At 38.8% G+C, this 17,071-nt stretch overlaps 1 protein-coding gene across 1 annotated transcript; it reads right to left on the minus strand.

The window, feature by feature from the left end:
* Positions 1-3,522: 3,522 nt before the first annotated feature.
* LOC114641955 (cyclin-dependent kinase inhibitor 1B-like) lies at positions 3,523-4,222 on the minus strand. The gene has a single exon (XM_028790970.2). It carries the CDS (start codon positions 4,135-4,137, stop codon positions 3,523-3,525), a length of 615 nt encoding a protein of 204 aa, XP_028646803.1. The 5' UTR covers positions 4,138-4,222.
* Between the last annotated feature and the right edge of the window lie 12,849 nt (positions 4,223-17,071).

The following is a 17,071-nucleotide window of genomic DNA, read 5'->3' on the forward strand; positions in this document are numbered from 1 at the left end:
TGCTTAGAAATAAAATTTAATGAAAAATAAAAATTTAGTAACACGAATTACACATTATTAGAAAACATGTCAAATGTTAATATCATGTCTAGTGCCAGTACCCTAGTAGACTAGTAGCTGTTCATTTACAATGGAATAAATTATAACCGAGGTTATAATGAAAACTTCACATGATTGAAATGTTCCATTAACTTAACGATAAACTATAAATGTTCTGTCCTAATATGAAAAATTCCTATCCTGTGCTTTATAACTTTATTTCATCATACAAATAATAGCAGCTGAAAACCACTAATTATCGCTCACGCAGATGGCCAGAGAACAATAAAATGCATAATGCATAATCTAAACAAATTAGTACCAAATAATTTAAATACTAGATATGAGATAAAATAAATTGCAATAATGTATATGCTAACTGAAATGTAGCGGAATCGAGACAGAAATTGGCAAAAGGCAGTTGTGACCAAATTTTTCGCTGCAATGTTGTGTACTGACAACTAAAACAACTTGATGACGTAATACAGGATATTATATAGGACTATATAAATCGCAGTACCGGACAAATAATGTTTAGTAGTTTAGAAAATTAATTTTAATGTCAAACAGTAACCAGTACATAAAATTTATTTCATAAAACGGCGGGCCCATGACCACACCAGAGTCTGCGGCATTGCCCAAATGCCCTAATGACCAGTCCGCCCCTGCCTACCATTGCCCTTTTAATCAGTGTTGGGGCACTGGACTGCAAACCCCGAGGTCGGGGGTTCGAACTGCTACTGTCACCGTGCTAATATAAGCAAGACGGTGGGGAGGGAAAAAACATCTCAATAAGTCACCTTGGATAAAAGCATCACCATAAAGTGCAAAGAAATTGTGGAAAAAGAAACAACTGAAGAAGAAAAACCGAGTAAACCATTGTTTGTTTTGTTCAGATTTATTTGAAAAATCTGGAAATGGCAGTGAAACAGAAAAAACACAGAAAAAAATGGATTCCAGTTAACTTGAAGCATACTAAAGGATTCATAAAGCTACATTATGCTGTGATTGACAGCAAAACATATAAAAATATAAATAATTTTATACATTATGCAAATTAGTACTAGGGTGTTGTACCGTGTTAGCCATTATGTTTGTAGTGAAAAGTCAAGCAAAATGAGCCCTTTAATTGGCTAACTAAAAAGATTACAATATGCAAGCTTTCGAGGCAACAAGCTTTTTCTTCAGGCAAGATGTAATGAAGAAGGGGCCTGAGTTGCCTCCAAAGCTTTGCATATTGTAATCTTCTTAGTTAGCCAATAAAAGGGCTCATTTTGCTTGACTTTTCACTACAAACATAATGCAAAGAAAAACAAAAGTGCCCTTTGGCTCAATAGAAAAAGAAAAAAACATTGGCATTTACTGCAAGAACTCAGCACATTAAAAAAATATAAGTTTGTATACTCAATACAACTCAAACAATAAATGACTTTTAAAGCTTTACACTTTTGGCCAGTGTAGACATCAGGCTTTTTTTCTCCTCTTTAAAGATACATTGCCCAGTTGTATAACACTATATTTGTGGCTACATACAAGGCCACACGGGTTGCTACATATCGATTTCTTTTCAACAGTCCTCGGATTGAGGGTTCTGCCTCACGAAAATCCCCAAAGAGTTTCTCCTTTCCCGGCACTCCTCCTCCTTCGAATCTGGTGGAAACCCCATAGACCAAAATCTTCACCCCAAAAAAATAAATAGTTGCGACCACCTGTAAAAGACAAAGCATAGATACAAAAACGATCGCGGATATTCTATACAAAGAAAAAGGTGCAGTTATAGACCCCGATATCCAGACTCTGAGTCAGCTAAAAAAATAATCGGGAGTGGTCTCCCCTCGACTTTCTCTTATACTCAGATATGGGGATAGGTATTTAAGGAGTAAACCTTAAACCTTAAATGATTATATTTTAATATATTGTACAATAAAGAACCATCAACAACAAATCAAATCTAATTAATAGTAGATTGAACAATTATTATAAAAGTAAAGCTGAATGAATCGGACTCTGCTGCTGCTTGAATAAAAGGTAAAGTACACATCCGGTTAGCGGAAATAGCCCAAAAGCTGAAAGAAGTCTACATTTTGTACCTAATAGTTGTATGCAAACTTTGGTTGACCTAAGTGAAAGCGTACTCAAGTTATCGTTTACATACACACACACGCACATACACACACACACACACACAGACACACGCACACACACACACGGATATGATTCCATAAATGGTATTTTCTGACAGGGAGGTCTAAAACGTTGAGATTCATCAAAATTTAGACATCGAAGTTTTGGACGATTATAAAACTTTCCCTATACTTTGTATACCAGAAAGTAAAAAAGCAGATGTCATCTTTTGTACAGGTTGACAGGTGAGGTCAGACAGGAGGACGTTTGAGGATGACATTGTGAGCTGCAGCGAGGGTAGACAGCAGGGTGAGACGAACCTGGAGAGGAGGAGGTGCACACTGGAGAGAAAAGGAATGAAAATCAGTGAAAGTCAAGGAGTGGTTTGTGATAGAAGAGTAACTGCAAGACTGAAAGGAAAGGTCTGTGAAACAGCAGTAAGGCCAACTGTGTTGTATGGCCCTGATGAAAAGACAGGAGACGGGAGCTGGAAGTGGCAGAACTGAAGATGCTACGATTTTCGCTTGGAGTAATGAGGGAAGACAGGATTAGGAATGAGTATATTAGAGGGACAACACAGGTGTGACATTTTGTGACCAAGTGTTTGAGAGGCTATGTTGAGATGTTCTGGGCACGTGCAGAAGAGCAATGAGAGGTACATGGAGAAAAGAATGTTGAGGATGGAACTGCAAGGCAAAAGGAAAAGAGGAAGGCCAAATAGGAGGTTTATGGGGGGGATTTGGGCATGAACGCAATCAGTGTGGCAGAAAATGATGTAAAAGACAGGGATAGATGGAGACTAGTGATCTGCTGTGGCGACCCTTAAATGTGAGTTGCCTAAAGATTTGCTAGGTCCTTTCCCGCCACACTGACGTCATTACACAACAACGGCCTAATGCGTATGCAAATATGTTACGAGACACGTTTAACAACTCAGCGCCCCTCCTCCCCCCCATCTCAAAGCACACCCCAATACAAACCGCCACGACTTTTTGAATCACATTTTACGCCATCCTTTAGAATCTGTAAATCTGAACTTTTGGTATACGCCTGAACCAAACGTACACACCTCATCGAATCCTTTTTCTCGGAGTCTGCTTCGTGGGGATCACGGGCGCCGAAGGAGAGGCATCTTCACCAGATTGCTTTACTTCCAAAGTGACTTTCCTTTTAAAGAACTCTGAGAAAATGAAAAAAAGGATCAAATGTGGAAATCATGACGGAAAACGTCACATTGTTAACAAAAATGACCCAGTGCTCTGCGTAAGACCTGTGTTCTTTCCAGCATACAAACACGACCTAGAAAAGTGGGATGAGGAGAACACGTTAAACGAAAACACAAACGTCACGCACACAACACTAACAAGGGTGTAAACTTTTTTTTCCTTCGTCCTTACCTGTGATTTGCCTGTTTGCGCTCGCAGACGCCCGTTTTCGTGGTGTGCACGGCACGGCTCTGCTGGTTGTCCTTATTCCCGAGTTGAAATTATCCGATTGATTTTCTTGATTCCTGTCCCCGGAGTTCACTGCACCCTCCACCGCGGTTAATCGACTCTCCGGGGCGGTAGTGCAAGCCGAGGGCGAGGAAAAATCCTGACCCACGCTGGACTCGTCCCTGCCATTACTAATCGTTTGGTGCAAGCCCAAGAGAGACCTGGTCCACACCGGCACGGTAATCCGTGTTTTCCCAATTTGAATAGAGTCTCTGTAGAACGCGGGGATCGCATCCATCGCCGTCGCCTCCCAGACGTAATCGCCGCCTTCTACTGGGGTGTGGGTTTCGAAGTTAAAGTTCCATTTGCGCTGGTCACTTTCTCTGATCTCCCGGAGTTTGGTCTTCATCTCCCGATCCAGCTCGTCGTGGTCCACCGGTCCGAAAAGGTTCCTGCACACTCCTGTTCGGGCGTGGAGAGGAAAGGTCCTCCTGGCTGCAAGCCTATCCAACGTACTGCAGGGCAACTGAACATTCGACATAGTGCTATTAAGGAATGGAGATAATCCAAGCAGGAACAGTGACAAGACACGGATGGATAACCGAAGAAATTAATGAGGTGCAGCTGCAGAACGGACCAAGTATTTGCACGTGCGTCACCTTCTCTTTCACCGTATCCTACCAGACGCTGCGCACTCGTTTAGCCCCCCTCTAAGGCTGAGAAAGGTTCGGTTCGGCTGCAGGTTGAAGACCCGGCCTCTTTCCCCCGAACGGGCTTTCCACAGTCAGTAGAAAGATAACGAGAAGAGCAGCTGTACATTTTTTCAAATTCAAAAAAGGAAAGGGGCTGAAAACGTTTTCCGATACGGAACAATGGCACACAGAACCAGGTATGGACTCCCAGAATGAAAACCTCATTCAGTTTCAGTGATGGCGAACCTTTGGGAAGTTACTAAACAAACTGAACGAAGAAAATCATGAGACCCTACACCATCCAGATCTTAAAATGGATTCTCACCATCAGTATCAGCACATCATCTTTCATCACGACAGCCGCACAGTTCAGTTGACTGCTAACCGCTGCGCTGGAAGTTCGTTTTCATGGCGCGAGTGCAGGCTCCAAAATGAGCGCACTATCAGCATTTATGTGAAATCAGCTTTTACATTTGTCGCTCGTGTGAAGTTAATTGAATTATTCTGTTCAACAAATAAGGAAGCTCTGAACTGCACAACGAAAAAAATGATGGGGTAACCATTATCTCTTATACGTATTCCGTACCCTGACATTTTGTTTTGATTGTGCGGTTCAGAGCTTCACTAAACAACACTGCTGCTGAGGTAACGAACCTCAAAAACTATTTCGGTATTCCGTCTCGATAAGAGTCAGCACAGGGCAGTGCTGACATTGCTTTCATTCCGCGGTTTCATTTCTGCAAAGGGCAGGTAGTCTTACGGCCCTCTTAATCCCTACCGCCTTATTTTCCGCGTTATACTTTTGCGAGTCCTTATTGTTAGCATTAAACAATATTAAAATGGACAAACGAAACCGACTGACTGATGAAGTTACTGCTGATTCCTTGGACTTGAAGTGCACAAACTCCCTACCATCATTATCTATTAAAACTCAGCAACAAAAAAGCCGTTACTCGGTGTCAAGTCAAATGCAACGTGTTTCATATTTTTCAGTTCAATTCGAAATTACCATTAGAAGTTGAGTCATTTTTAGTGCACTATTTTAAGCCCAGTTTTCAGTGCACATGTAATATTTTGTATTCAAGTCACTGATTTTTCTTTTACTTTTATAATGCAAAGCAACACATCTGATTGGGCTGTGTTTTTTTAAATACATTAATATGTAAAGAATTGTTTCTCTTTTGTTTAGCGGGGGCGACACGCCAGCAGAGTCAAGTTAGACATTTTCAGAATTTTTGACACGCCGAGCCCAAAAGGTTCGCCATCACTGATATATTTAAAGAAACCTTTGAGCCATTAAACAAAACTAACGAGATGCACGATGATATATATGGCGTACGCTGCAAATCCAAGAGTCTTGTGTTTATTGTCATTACTGACATTGGACGGATATCATATTTTTAAACATAACGTTATAATGAATTCTTTTTCTTTTCTTTTATTATTACTATTTAAATAATTATGTCTTATTATTTCAGCTATATTAACTTATTTATGTGATGTTATGTAGCGTATCTGCAATGTTAGTGTACAATATGACAGGTATTTATGTCTATCGTCGCCATTAACATTTGTTAGATGTCTTATTTAACTTGACTTTTCTCTAGTTGGAGAGTTAAGTTAGCTATATACTGTATTTCTAAAAACACAATCGCGCTTTTTGCCAAATTAGATTTACATATTATTTTTATCTTGATTTCCACAGCCACATTACTCCATAGACGCAAAGAATATAAAGACAACATTGACGAAATAGCAACGCGAGTCCAAGCGCCCACTTTGCAAAAAGCAGGCAGACCACCGCATCCTGCCGCCTCACCCTCAGAGCCCGTGTTGTAAAGGTCGCAGGTAATTATGCCAGCAGTGTATGCACGTGTGTTATTAAAACAAACAAACAAAAAAACCACACCAGGCTGCTTTACTTCAGACAATATCGATTGTTATATTTTTGAGTTAGAACTTTCAAATAAAGTTTCAAGAGCTGAGCTAATCCTGCATTTTCCGTTGTTTTGGCAGGTTTTATTATCTACAGATGCAGCACAGGGTGTGTTACTAGTGGCCATCTCCATTATTGTTTAAGTCAACAGTTTACTCCCTCTTCCTCTCTCTCTCTCTCTCTCTCTCCCTCTTCCTCTCTCTCTCTCTCTCTCTCTCTCTCTCTATATATATATATATATACTGTATATATATATATATATATATATATATATATATATATATATATATATATATATATATATATATATTTTTTTTTTTTTTCTTTGATTCATTATTTTATTTCTTGTATTAGGGCCCCCCAAATCAGATGAATAGCCATGGCTGTAGAATTTTCATGTTGATGGTATTGCCATTTCATATTAGAATTATATTTTTGTGTATTTAGTGTGGTGTCCAGCTTTACAAATGACCTTTTTGTGGTGTCCCTATGGAATGTGCTGTATGTCGTCCTTTCTCAATGTTTGGACTCTCTATGTATAATGTTGGTCCAGAACTCCAGCCCCAAGGGGTAAATGAAAACTTTTATTCAGTTCTGTGGTAATGTGGCAATAACCAAATTATCAAAATGTTTACCATTATAAACTTAATGCTTCTTTTTGAAATTACTGACTGAAATACTCACATTGGACTGAGCAAGCAAACACCCTTCTAAATGAAGGCCAAGAACCCAACAAAAAATTAGAAGGTACAGAAATGATGCCCAGCCTGGACAGGGTCATTTTTTGCGTATGTTCTTTTGGTTCATTTTTAACATTTCCTTATAGGTAAATTTTACTTTTTTTTTTCTGTTTTCAGGTTTAGACTCTATTGAGCCATTAATGAAAAGACAGAAGATGGGTAAAGACTTGCACTGCATCTGAAGGGAAGAACATGTCGTACTATTCCATAGTGCGGCACTCATGCAGGTTTCTAATCTTTACTTTTACAAGAAACGTCAGCCTTCCTTCTCTAATATCCAGCACAGGACATTAATGAGCAGGTACAGACACATCATTTGATAAACTTCCATAAGAAAGATGAATGAGGTTTTATTGACGCTGGCCTAAAATCCTTATTATATAGTGAGTAAAATGTATGAAAGGACTTTTAATGCTTGTCTCGGATGCATAATTTTAATCGTTAACCAGTATGAGTCTAAGCCTAAAAGACTAAAAGCCTGTTTTATCTCTTCTGGCACAGAAATACAACTCTTAAAGGCTTTAGAAAATTTAAAATGCATCATGTACTGTGTTAATAATTGTGTATTGTAAGAAACATTGAAGACCAAAGTAACTGCAATATTAATAATGTATAACAAATTAAGAGTATGCTGTACATTACTTTTTCACTTTCCTGTTTTTTACATTCCATGTAAATGTGGAGGAAAAGGCAATAAGCTTCATGATGACCATTTAAATATTTCTCTCTATTATATAAAATAATCCTGTGACGCGACAAGACTTTTTGGAAGATTTTTAAGTCCCACGAGATGAGACTTTGGCTATGAGATTTTTTCAAGTCCCGCCCTCCTCTCCACCATTTTCAGCCACACACACGGTACTCTCACCTCTCAATCGTGTAAATGCTTTTCATAGACACAGTTCTTGCTCTCTCAGCTCTTATACATTTTAATGTTTTCCTCACTTTAAGTTCCCAATTAAAGAAGATACATTATGTCCAAATCTTAATAAAGAATTTCACCATGAAGGGTTATCAACAGTAAAAATGAGTACACGGGCAATCCTAGCACCGAGAAATGATGAAGTCAAATGAATTAAAGCCAAAAATGTCGATCGGTTACACTGCAAATTGGTTAAATGCGTATCAATAGACTGTGTTGAAACAGTTGGTGGTGATGGTGCAGAAGATGAAAAGAACTACTTACAATATCCTGAAGAATATATACAACCGTTAACACTGTCTGGTCTTCCACTGTACAAATTACTGTAGAAAGAAGGATGTAACCAAGAAAGGTAATGTAGTACATCTTAACATTAGACAACAAAGGAGATCTTGATATGCCATTCGTATTTAAACATTAACAGTTTCCCATTAGAATAGCTTTTGCAAAGATAATTAACAAATCTCAGAGCCAAACATTCGAAAAAGTCATATTATTTAATGGAGAGAAAGAAACGATATTCAATCACGGGCAGTTATACGTTGCGTTGTCACAATGAAAGTCCAAACACAGAATCAAAATTCAATGCGATATTGACGAAAATTGAATTAAAAAAATTATTTTTACTGAAGTTTTACAGTGAAAGTGTAAGTTTAAAAAATATTTGCATGTTAATTTCAAAGCCAAGCAGAACGAAATTGTGTTACACAACAAATAACTCTAACGCAACATGAAACATAATTTACTTTCAAATTATTATATTTTAATATTTTTTAATATGATTAATTACTCGCTGTAATGTAAAATAGTTAGTAAATTGTACATCCGCATTCCCATAAGCGCACAGCAGAACCGCAAAGAGGCTAGTGCGTAGCGCAGGCACGGGGGCTGGCGAGTGACGTGGGCAGGGGGCTAAGCCCCCTGGTTTCCTTTACTTTTTTCCTAAAAAGTGTTACAGCAACACGGAATCCTTCAGCAATTAATGGAGGCAGAGAAGTGGTGTGCTGAGAATACATCTGTCAATGGAGAAGGACGACATAGAGGAGGTCCTTCAAAAATCTGATTTTCAAGATGTCTTCCTTTTTTCACATATGAAAAATATGCATCTGTTTTGTGAGAAAAGGAAACCTAAACATACATGTCCCTCATTGTTCTGTTATAACCTGCAGTTCTAGTTCTATATTTTACATATTGTTTAACTTTTTTGTAATTAATATTGTAAACCAGCTTCATCTTTGCAATCCACTGTTTCATATCTGCATGTTTTAGTGTTATGAATTAAAATAATGTTTTATAAGGCAAAGCAAGGCAAACTTTATTTATAGAGCACATTTACAACAGTAAAAAATGAACCAAAGTGTTGTACAAGAAAGGGTAAAAGAAGCAGCTAAAATATATAAAATACGTACACATCACAAAACTGCAAGCATAACCAACCATTACATAAAAGATTAACTCAAAGTGCCCACACCCATACATGTGTATTTATAAAAAGCCAACATGTACAAACATACTGTCAACCTCTTGCCAGCGAGAAGACACAAGACTGTAATGATGATTTCACACCTAATATAATAAGGTAAGCCATTCTAGAGAAAAGGAGCAGCCACCTCAAAAGCCTGATCCCCCTTTTGCTTCAGCCTCAACCTCGGTATAACTGAGAGTATCTGGCTAGCAGACCTCCATGCCGTGCTCTTGTTGGCACATATAATTGAAGATGCTTTGAGAGGTAAGATGGGGCTGTTCCATTCAAGTATTTAAAAAACAAGGAATAGAATTTGAAAATCAATTCTGAAATGAACTGAAAGCCAATGAAGCGAGGTCAGTGTTGGTGAAATATGGCCATGCTTACAAGAGCCATTCAATAAGCGAGCTGCAGCGTTCTGGAGTAGTCGTAGGCATCGTAACAAGGCCTGATCAACACCTACATACAAAGAATTGAAATCGTTGAAATGAGATGTTATTAAAGAATGGATGGCTTTTTCAAGATCACTATAATGCTAGGGTGTTGTACTGTGTTAGCCATTATGAATGTAGTGAGAAGTCAAGCAAAATGACAGCTTTTATTGGCTAACTAACAATATTGTAATCCTTTTAGGTAGCCAATGAAAGGTGTCATTTTGATCACTATAAGAATGAAAAGCCTTTACCTTAAATTCTCAGCCAGAAAAAGCCATATTCAACCACAGAATGTATCTGTTTCTTGAGTTTGAATGAGCTGTCAAAAATTACACCTATAGGTTCCTAACTGAAGCTTTATGATACAGTGGTGTGAAAAACGATTTTCCCCCTTCCTGATTTCTTATTCTTTTGCATGTTTGTCACACAAAATGTTTCTGATCATCAAACACATTTAACCATTAGTCAAATATAACACAAGTAAACACAAAATGCAGTTTTTAAATGATGGTTTTTATTATTTAGGGAGAAAAAAAATCCAAACCTACATGGCCCTGTGTGAAAAAGTAATTGCCCCCTTGTTAAAAAATAACCTAACTGTGGTGTATCACACCTGAGTTCAATTTCCGTAGCCACCCCCAGGCCTGATTACTGCCACACCTGTTTCAATCAAGAAATCACTTAAATAGGAGCTGCCTGACACAGAGAAGTAGACCAAAAGCACCTCAAAAGCTAGACATCATGCCAAGATCCAAAGAAATTCAGGAACAAATGAGAACAGAAGTAATTGAGATCTATCAGTCTGGTAAAGGTTATAAAGCCATTTCTAAAGCTTTGGGACTCCAGCGAACCACAGTGAGAGCCATTATCCACAAATGGCAAAAACATGGAACAGTGGTGAACCTTCCCAGGAGTGGCCGGCCGACCAAAATTACCCCAAGAGCGCAGAGACGACTCATCCGAGAGGTCACAAAAGACCCCAGGACAACGTCTAAAGAACTGCAGGCCTCACTTGCCTCAATTAAAGTCAGTGTTCACGACTCCACCATAAGAAAGAGACTGGGCAAAAACGGCCTGCATGGCAGATTTCCAAGACGCAAACCACTGTTAAGCAAAAAGAACATTAGGGCTCGTCTCAATTTTGCTAAGAAACATCTCAATGATTGCCAAGACTTTTGGGAAAATACCTTGTGGACTGATGAGTCAAAAGTTGAACTTTTTGGAAGGCAAATGTCCCGTTACATCTGGCGTAAAAGGAACACAGCATTTCAGAAAAAGAACATCATACCAACAGTAAAATATGGTGGTGGTAGTGTGATGGTCTGGGGTTGTTTTGCTGCTTCAGGACCTGGAAGGCTTGCTGTGATAGATGGTACCATGAATTCTACTGTCTACCAAAAAATCCTGAAGGAGAATGTCCGGCCATCTGTTCGTCAACTCAAGCTGAAGCGATCTTGGGTGCTGCAACAGGACAATGACCCAAAACACACCAGCAAATCCACCTCTGAATGGCTGAAGAAAAACAAAATGAAGACTTTGGAGTGGCCTAGTCAAAGTCCTGACCTGAATCCAATTGAGATGCTATGGCATGACCTTAAAAAGGCGGTTCATGCTAGAAAACCCTCAAATAAAGCTGAATTACAACAATTTTGCAAAGATGAGTGGGCCAAAATTCCTCCAGAGCGCTGTAAAAGACTCATTGCAAGTTATCGCAAACGCTTGATTGCAGTTATTGCTGCTAAGGGTGGCCCAACCAGTTATTAGGTTCAGGGGGCAATTACTTTTTCACACAGGGCCATGTAGGTTTGGATTTTTTTTTCTCCCTAAATAATAAAAACCACCATTTACAAACTGCATTTTGTGTTTACTTGTGTTATATTTGACTAATGGTTAAATGTGTTTGATGATCAGAAACATTTTGTGTGACAAGCATGCAAAAGAATAAGAAATCAGGAAGGGGGCAAATAGTTTTTCACACCACTGTATATGGCAAGGGGTCTAAGAGCCCCATCAGAGACATGCAAAGTTTCTGAGCTTTGGACACCGCAGTCTCACATTTATTACCATTTAGTTTAAGAAAATTCATTGCCATGCAGGTTTTAATATCATTCAAGCACTCATGGAGGGTCTGTATTGTCTCATTCTGTTTTGATTTTAGTAGCAAATACATTTGTGTGTCCATCGGCATAGCAGTGAAAGGAGAAGCCATACTTGTTAACAATGGAGCCTGAAAGTAATATGTCTCTCTATCCATCAATCCATCCATTTTCCAACCCGCTGAATCCGAACACAGGGTCATGGGGGTCTGCTGGAGCCAATCCCAGCCAACACAGGGCACAAGGCAGGGAACCAATCCCGGGCAGGGTGCCAACCCACCGCAGCATGTCTCTCTATTATAATAAAAAAATCTTGGGTCGAGGAATGATTTTCTCAGATTTTCACTTTGATGTCCCGCGAGACTAGACCTTTGGAAGCAAGACCTGAGAGACGGTGGCTTTTGCACGTCACGCCCTACTTACAAACAATTTAAAATAAGATCACGGACATCTAACCTCGCAGTTGTTGGAATGCTTTTGGTAGACACACTTCATGTGCTCTCAGCTCTTAAAAATGTTTTACGTTCTAGATAGCACATTAACAATTAAGCAAAGAAGAAAGAGCAGCGCTCCGAAAAGAGACATAAAAGCATTGGTGAGAAAAGAAGGCAAAAAAGAATGCACAAAAGAACAATAATAATCTATGTGTAAATTCAGAAAATAAGGAAAGTAATAATTGACCCGGACCAAGTGGAACTGAAAACTTCGTAGGTCCAATCGGGGTCAGAAATAAAAGACTTCATAAAGACGTTCAAAATGTTGGCGTAATACACATGCAGAGCAAGTTAAAGAATATGAAAGTAGGAAAACTCAAAAGTATCAAAAAAAGATAATAAATGATTGCATTAGCACAAACAAATGGAAATTATTACTCAGTGAAATAATTGAACAGCAAAAAGAGATCAAATATATGGACATAGTTGATATGTCAGAAGTATGTAGATATTGTATGGCTTTAAAGTTTAAGTTGGAGACTTGTAGATTGTTGCCATCAGGGGAATTATTTGTATGAAAATGTGCTATATAAATAAATGTTGTTGTTGTTGAAAGGTAGCGTTTCTTCCCAATGAAGAGGCGTATCCGTGAGAATTAAAAGATTTGTTATTTGGTGAAAGTGAAATCCACAAACACTACAGGCAAAATATCCGAGTCTACAATAAACTTTTCGTGTTCGCATCATTCAATGCTCAAAACGTAGATTTACACAATAATGAACAATACACTATGAGAATCTGTGGTCCCGCAACAATTAAAGTTACGACAAGTTTAATTTCGAAGAAACCCCAATTTGATCAGGTGTATATTTATGATCACGGAGAAGCGATGCAACATAGAATCGAAAAAGTATGTAACAACTCCCATGAAAATAACAATCTCTTTAAATTGTATATCCGGGTAACCAAACCCAGGGGTGGGTGAGCGAAGTGAGCAGGGGGTGGAGCCCCCTAGTATATCAAAAAGAGAACTGGTCCAAGGATGGAACCCTGTGGTACCCTGCTAGTAAGTGGGGGCTAAAGATGATGAGAACTCACCCATGTGAATAGAAAAGCTCCTATTGCTTAGATAAGATTTAAACCATTTCAGGGCATTCATTACCTTGGTTGCCAACATACTGTTTAAGGTGGGATTTTGCATGATCCACAGTATCAAAAGCTGAGACAAGATCAAGCAGTACAGAAATGGAGGAATCTCCACATTGTAAACCTTTAGCAGGGCTGTTTCAGTGCTGTAACAAGATCTGAATCCAGATTGGAATTTTTCCAGAATACTATTTTCGTCCTGAAATGTTTGTAATTGAACAAGGACATCTTCTTAAAAGACTTTAGATAAAAAGGACAGTTTGGAAGTTGGCCTGAAATTTGACACATTAGAGGTAAGTGGCTGCACCACCACAGCATGTTTCAAGGCAGCAAGACACAAGACACATGTGGCAGGGATTCAGGCCATAATGGAGTATAAAATAACACCACAGGTTGAGGACACGGATGCCTCTATTGGCTCAGTGAGGTCTATGGCAGGTGTGAGGCACTGAATTATACACCAGAGAAGAAAACCATCCCACCCCCTCGATGGTGAGAAGGTGCCTAGACTGAGTACAGTTGACGTGAGGAGGACACTGGGCAGTGTCAACTCACATAAACCTGCAGGACCTGATAACAAACCTGTTAAAGACTGTGCTGCATAGTTAAAAGCCATTTTTATAGACATCTTCATCTCCAGCAGACTGTGGTACCTACACAGTTTAAGACTGCCACCAGCTGTCCTAGTGCCCAAGAAAACAACTGTAACCTTCCTCAATGACTACCGGCCTGTGGCACTGATCTCTGTCATAATGAAGTGCTTCATTACTACTACTCTCTCTTCTGTTTCCTTTTTCGGTGTCCTTTTGGTGGTGGCGCTACTCAAAGCACCATGATGTTCCAACAGTGATGGATTAAAAGCCAGAAGTCTGTATGACCATAACCATCAAGTGACTCCATGAGAATCCTAACTACAAAGAGGACTATTTCATTTATGTTAGGTAGAATGCCCAGAAGGGACTGGGTGGTCTCGTGGCCTGGAACCCCTACAGATTTTATTTTTTTTCTCCAGCTTTCTGGAGTTTTTTTTTTTGTTTTTTCTGTCCACCCTGGCCATCGGACCTTACTCCTTTTCTATGTTAACTAATGTCTTATTTTAATTTCTTATTTTGTCTTTTATTTTTCTTTTCTTCATTATGTAAAGCACTTTGAGCTACTTTTTGTATGAAAATGTGCTATATAAATAAATGTTGTTGTTGTTGTTGTTCAAACGACTAGTTATGGGTCACAATAAAGCTAGCCTCCCACCTTCAATGGACCCCTTACAGTGCGTGTATCGTGCCAGTCGGTCCTCAGATGATGCGATCACACTTGCCCAACACACCATCCTATTCTACCTGGAGAAAAAAAAATCTATGCCAGGATTTTGTTTGTAGACTTCAGTTCAGTCTTTAATACACTCATCCTGCAGCAGCTAATAGTGACACTGTCTCCGCTCAGATTGAACACCCCACTTTGTTGACTTCTTGTCAGAAAGACAACAGACAGCACATGTTGGCACGAAGACATCACACCCAATGAAACTCAGCACTGGAGCCCCTCAGGGCTGGGTGCTCAGTTCATTACTCTTTACTCTGCTAACACAGGACTGTACTGCCAAATCCAGCACAAATGAACTCATTCAGTTGGCTGAGCATACAAAAGTAGTGGGACTCATCAGTAATGAAGACAAAACATCTAACAGAGCAGAGATGGAACAGTTAGTGAGCTGGTGTGGGGACAACAATCTGTCCCTTAATGTCAGCAAGACGAAAAAGTTGATGGTGGGCTTCAGAACAAAGGTGAACATGCCCCACTGCACTGGCTTTCCTGTGGGGAGGGTGAGCAGCAAAAAAGTCTTGGCGTTTACATGACAGAGGGACTCTCCTTGACTCTCCAGACCGCACACCAGACCAAGAAAGCTCAGCAGAGGATGCACTTCCTTAGGAGACTGAAGCGAGTGAGAATCCCTCATCCAACCCTCACCACTTTCTTTCGGGTCACAATTCAGAGTTTCCTGACAAGCTGCATCATACCTTGGTACAGAAACTGTACTGTGTCTAACAGGAAGACTCTGCGACGTGTGGTGAGGATGGCTGAGAGGGTTATCGGGGTCTCTTTCCCCTCCACTGAGGACATTTGTAAGGATAGCTACACGAAGAAAGCCCTCTGCATTGTGAGAGATTCCTTATACCCCTCTCATGGACTGTTCGGTCTCTTGTATTGGTTGGACCTTGTGAATTCAGCACTGTTTTTGTATTGTTCATATTTACTTTCTTGTGGTTTATTTTTTTGGTGGTCTTCTCTTTCCCTTTTTCACATTCTCTGGTGTTGAGAAATGCAATTTTCATCCCACTGTAGTTTAGATAGGCCTGGAATGACAAATAAACTGAACTTGAACTCAACCAGAAATCAAGCTAGCATTTATTATGGTAACAATACTTGATCTGACAGAATCAGAAACCTCCTCAAGAGGGGACACTGCTCAGGGGGCAATGTGTAGGGTGCAAGTGTGGCACTAAATCAGCCAATAGAGACAATGATAACAGGCCTAAAGTGGTCAAACACAGCAGGACACATTATGGGAAGAGATGGATCCTGAGCAGGCAGTGTGACAGATACCTAATAACGTTAATCTTATTTACAAAAACAAATTATACCTCCGTTTAACAGATTTCTAATTACTGAATTCACCCAGACCAAACATTTTTAAAGGGAAGGTTAAAATCTGAATTAATACATTAGTTTAGTTCTAACATAGATGAAAGACCTCTCTCAAAATATACCAATTAATTTGCCAATATGTTTACATCTCTTTCAGTATATGGTAGTTTGCCTGCTTACTTGCATCGTTGTAATATATTCCAGTTTCTATGTGGCTTTAAAAAACAATTTTGGATTATCATTTAGAATAACTCTTCTATTTGACAGACAGACAAAAATTTAGATAGATTAACAACAAAAGCATTGTACAGGATAGATAGATAGATAGATAGATATGAAAGGCACTATATGATAGATAGATAGATAGATAGATAGATAGATAGATAGATAGATAGATATGAAAGGCACTATATGATAGATAGATAGATAGATAGACAGATAGATAGATAGATAGATAGATAGATAGATAGATAGATAGATAGATAGATAGATATGAAAGGCACTATATGATAGATAGATAGATAGTTAGATAGATAGATAGATAGATAGATAGATAGATATGAAAGGCACTATATGATAGATAGATAGATAGATAGATAGATAGATAGATAGATAGATAGATAGATAGATATGAAAGGCACTATATGATAGATAGATAGATAGATAGATAGATAGATAGATAGATAGATACATAGATATGAAAGGCACTATATGATAGATAGATAGATAGATAGATAGATAGATAGATAGATAGATAGATATGAAAGGCACTATATGATAGATAGATAGATAGATAGATAGATAGATAGATAGATAGATAGATAGATAGATAGATATGAAAGGCACTATATGAAAGATAGATAGATAGATAGATAGATAGATAGATAGATATGAAAGGCACTATATGATAGATAGATAGATAGATAGATAGATAGATAGATAGATAGATAGATAGATAGATAGATAG

This window comes from Erpetoichthys calabaricus, chromosome 2 (genome assembly GCF_900747795.2).
Source record: "Erpetoichthys calabaricus chromosome 2, fErpCal1.3, whole genome shotgun sequence".
Classification (NCBI taxonomy): domain Eukaryota; kingdom Metazoa; phylum Chordata; class Cladistia; order Polypteriformes; family Polypteridae; genus Erpetoichthys; species Erpetoichthys calabaricus.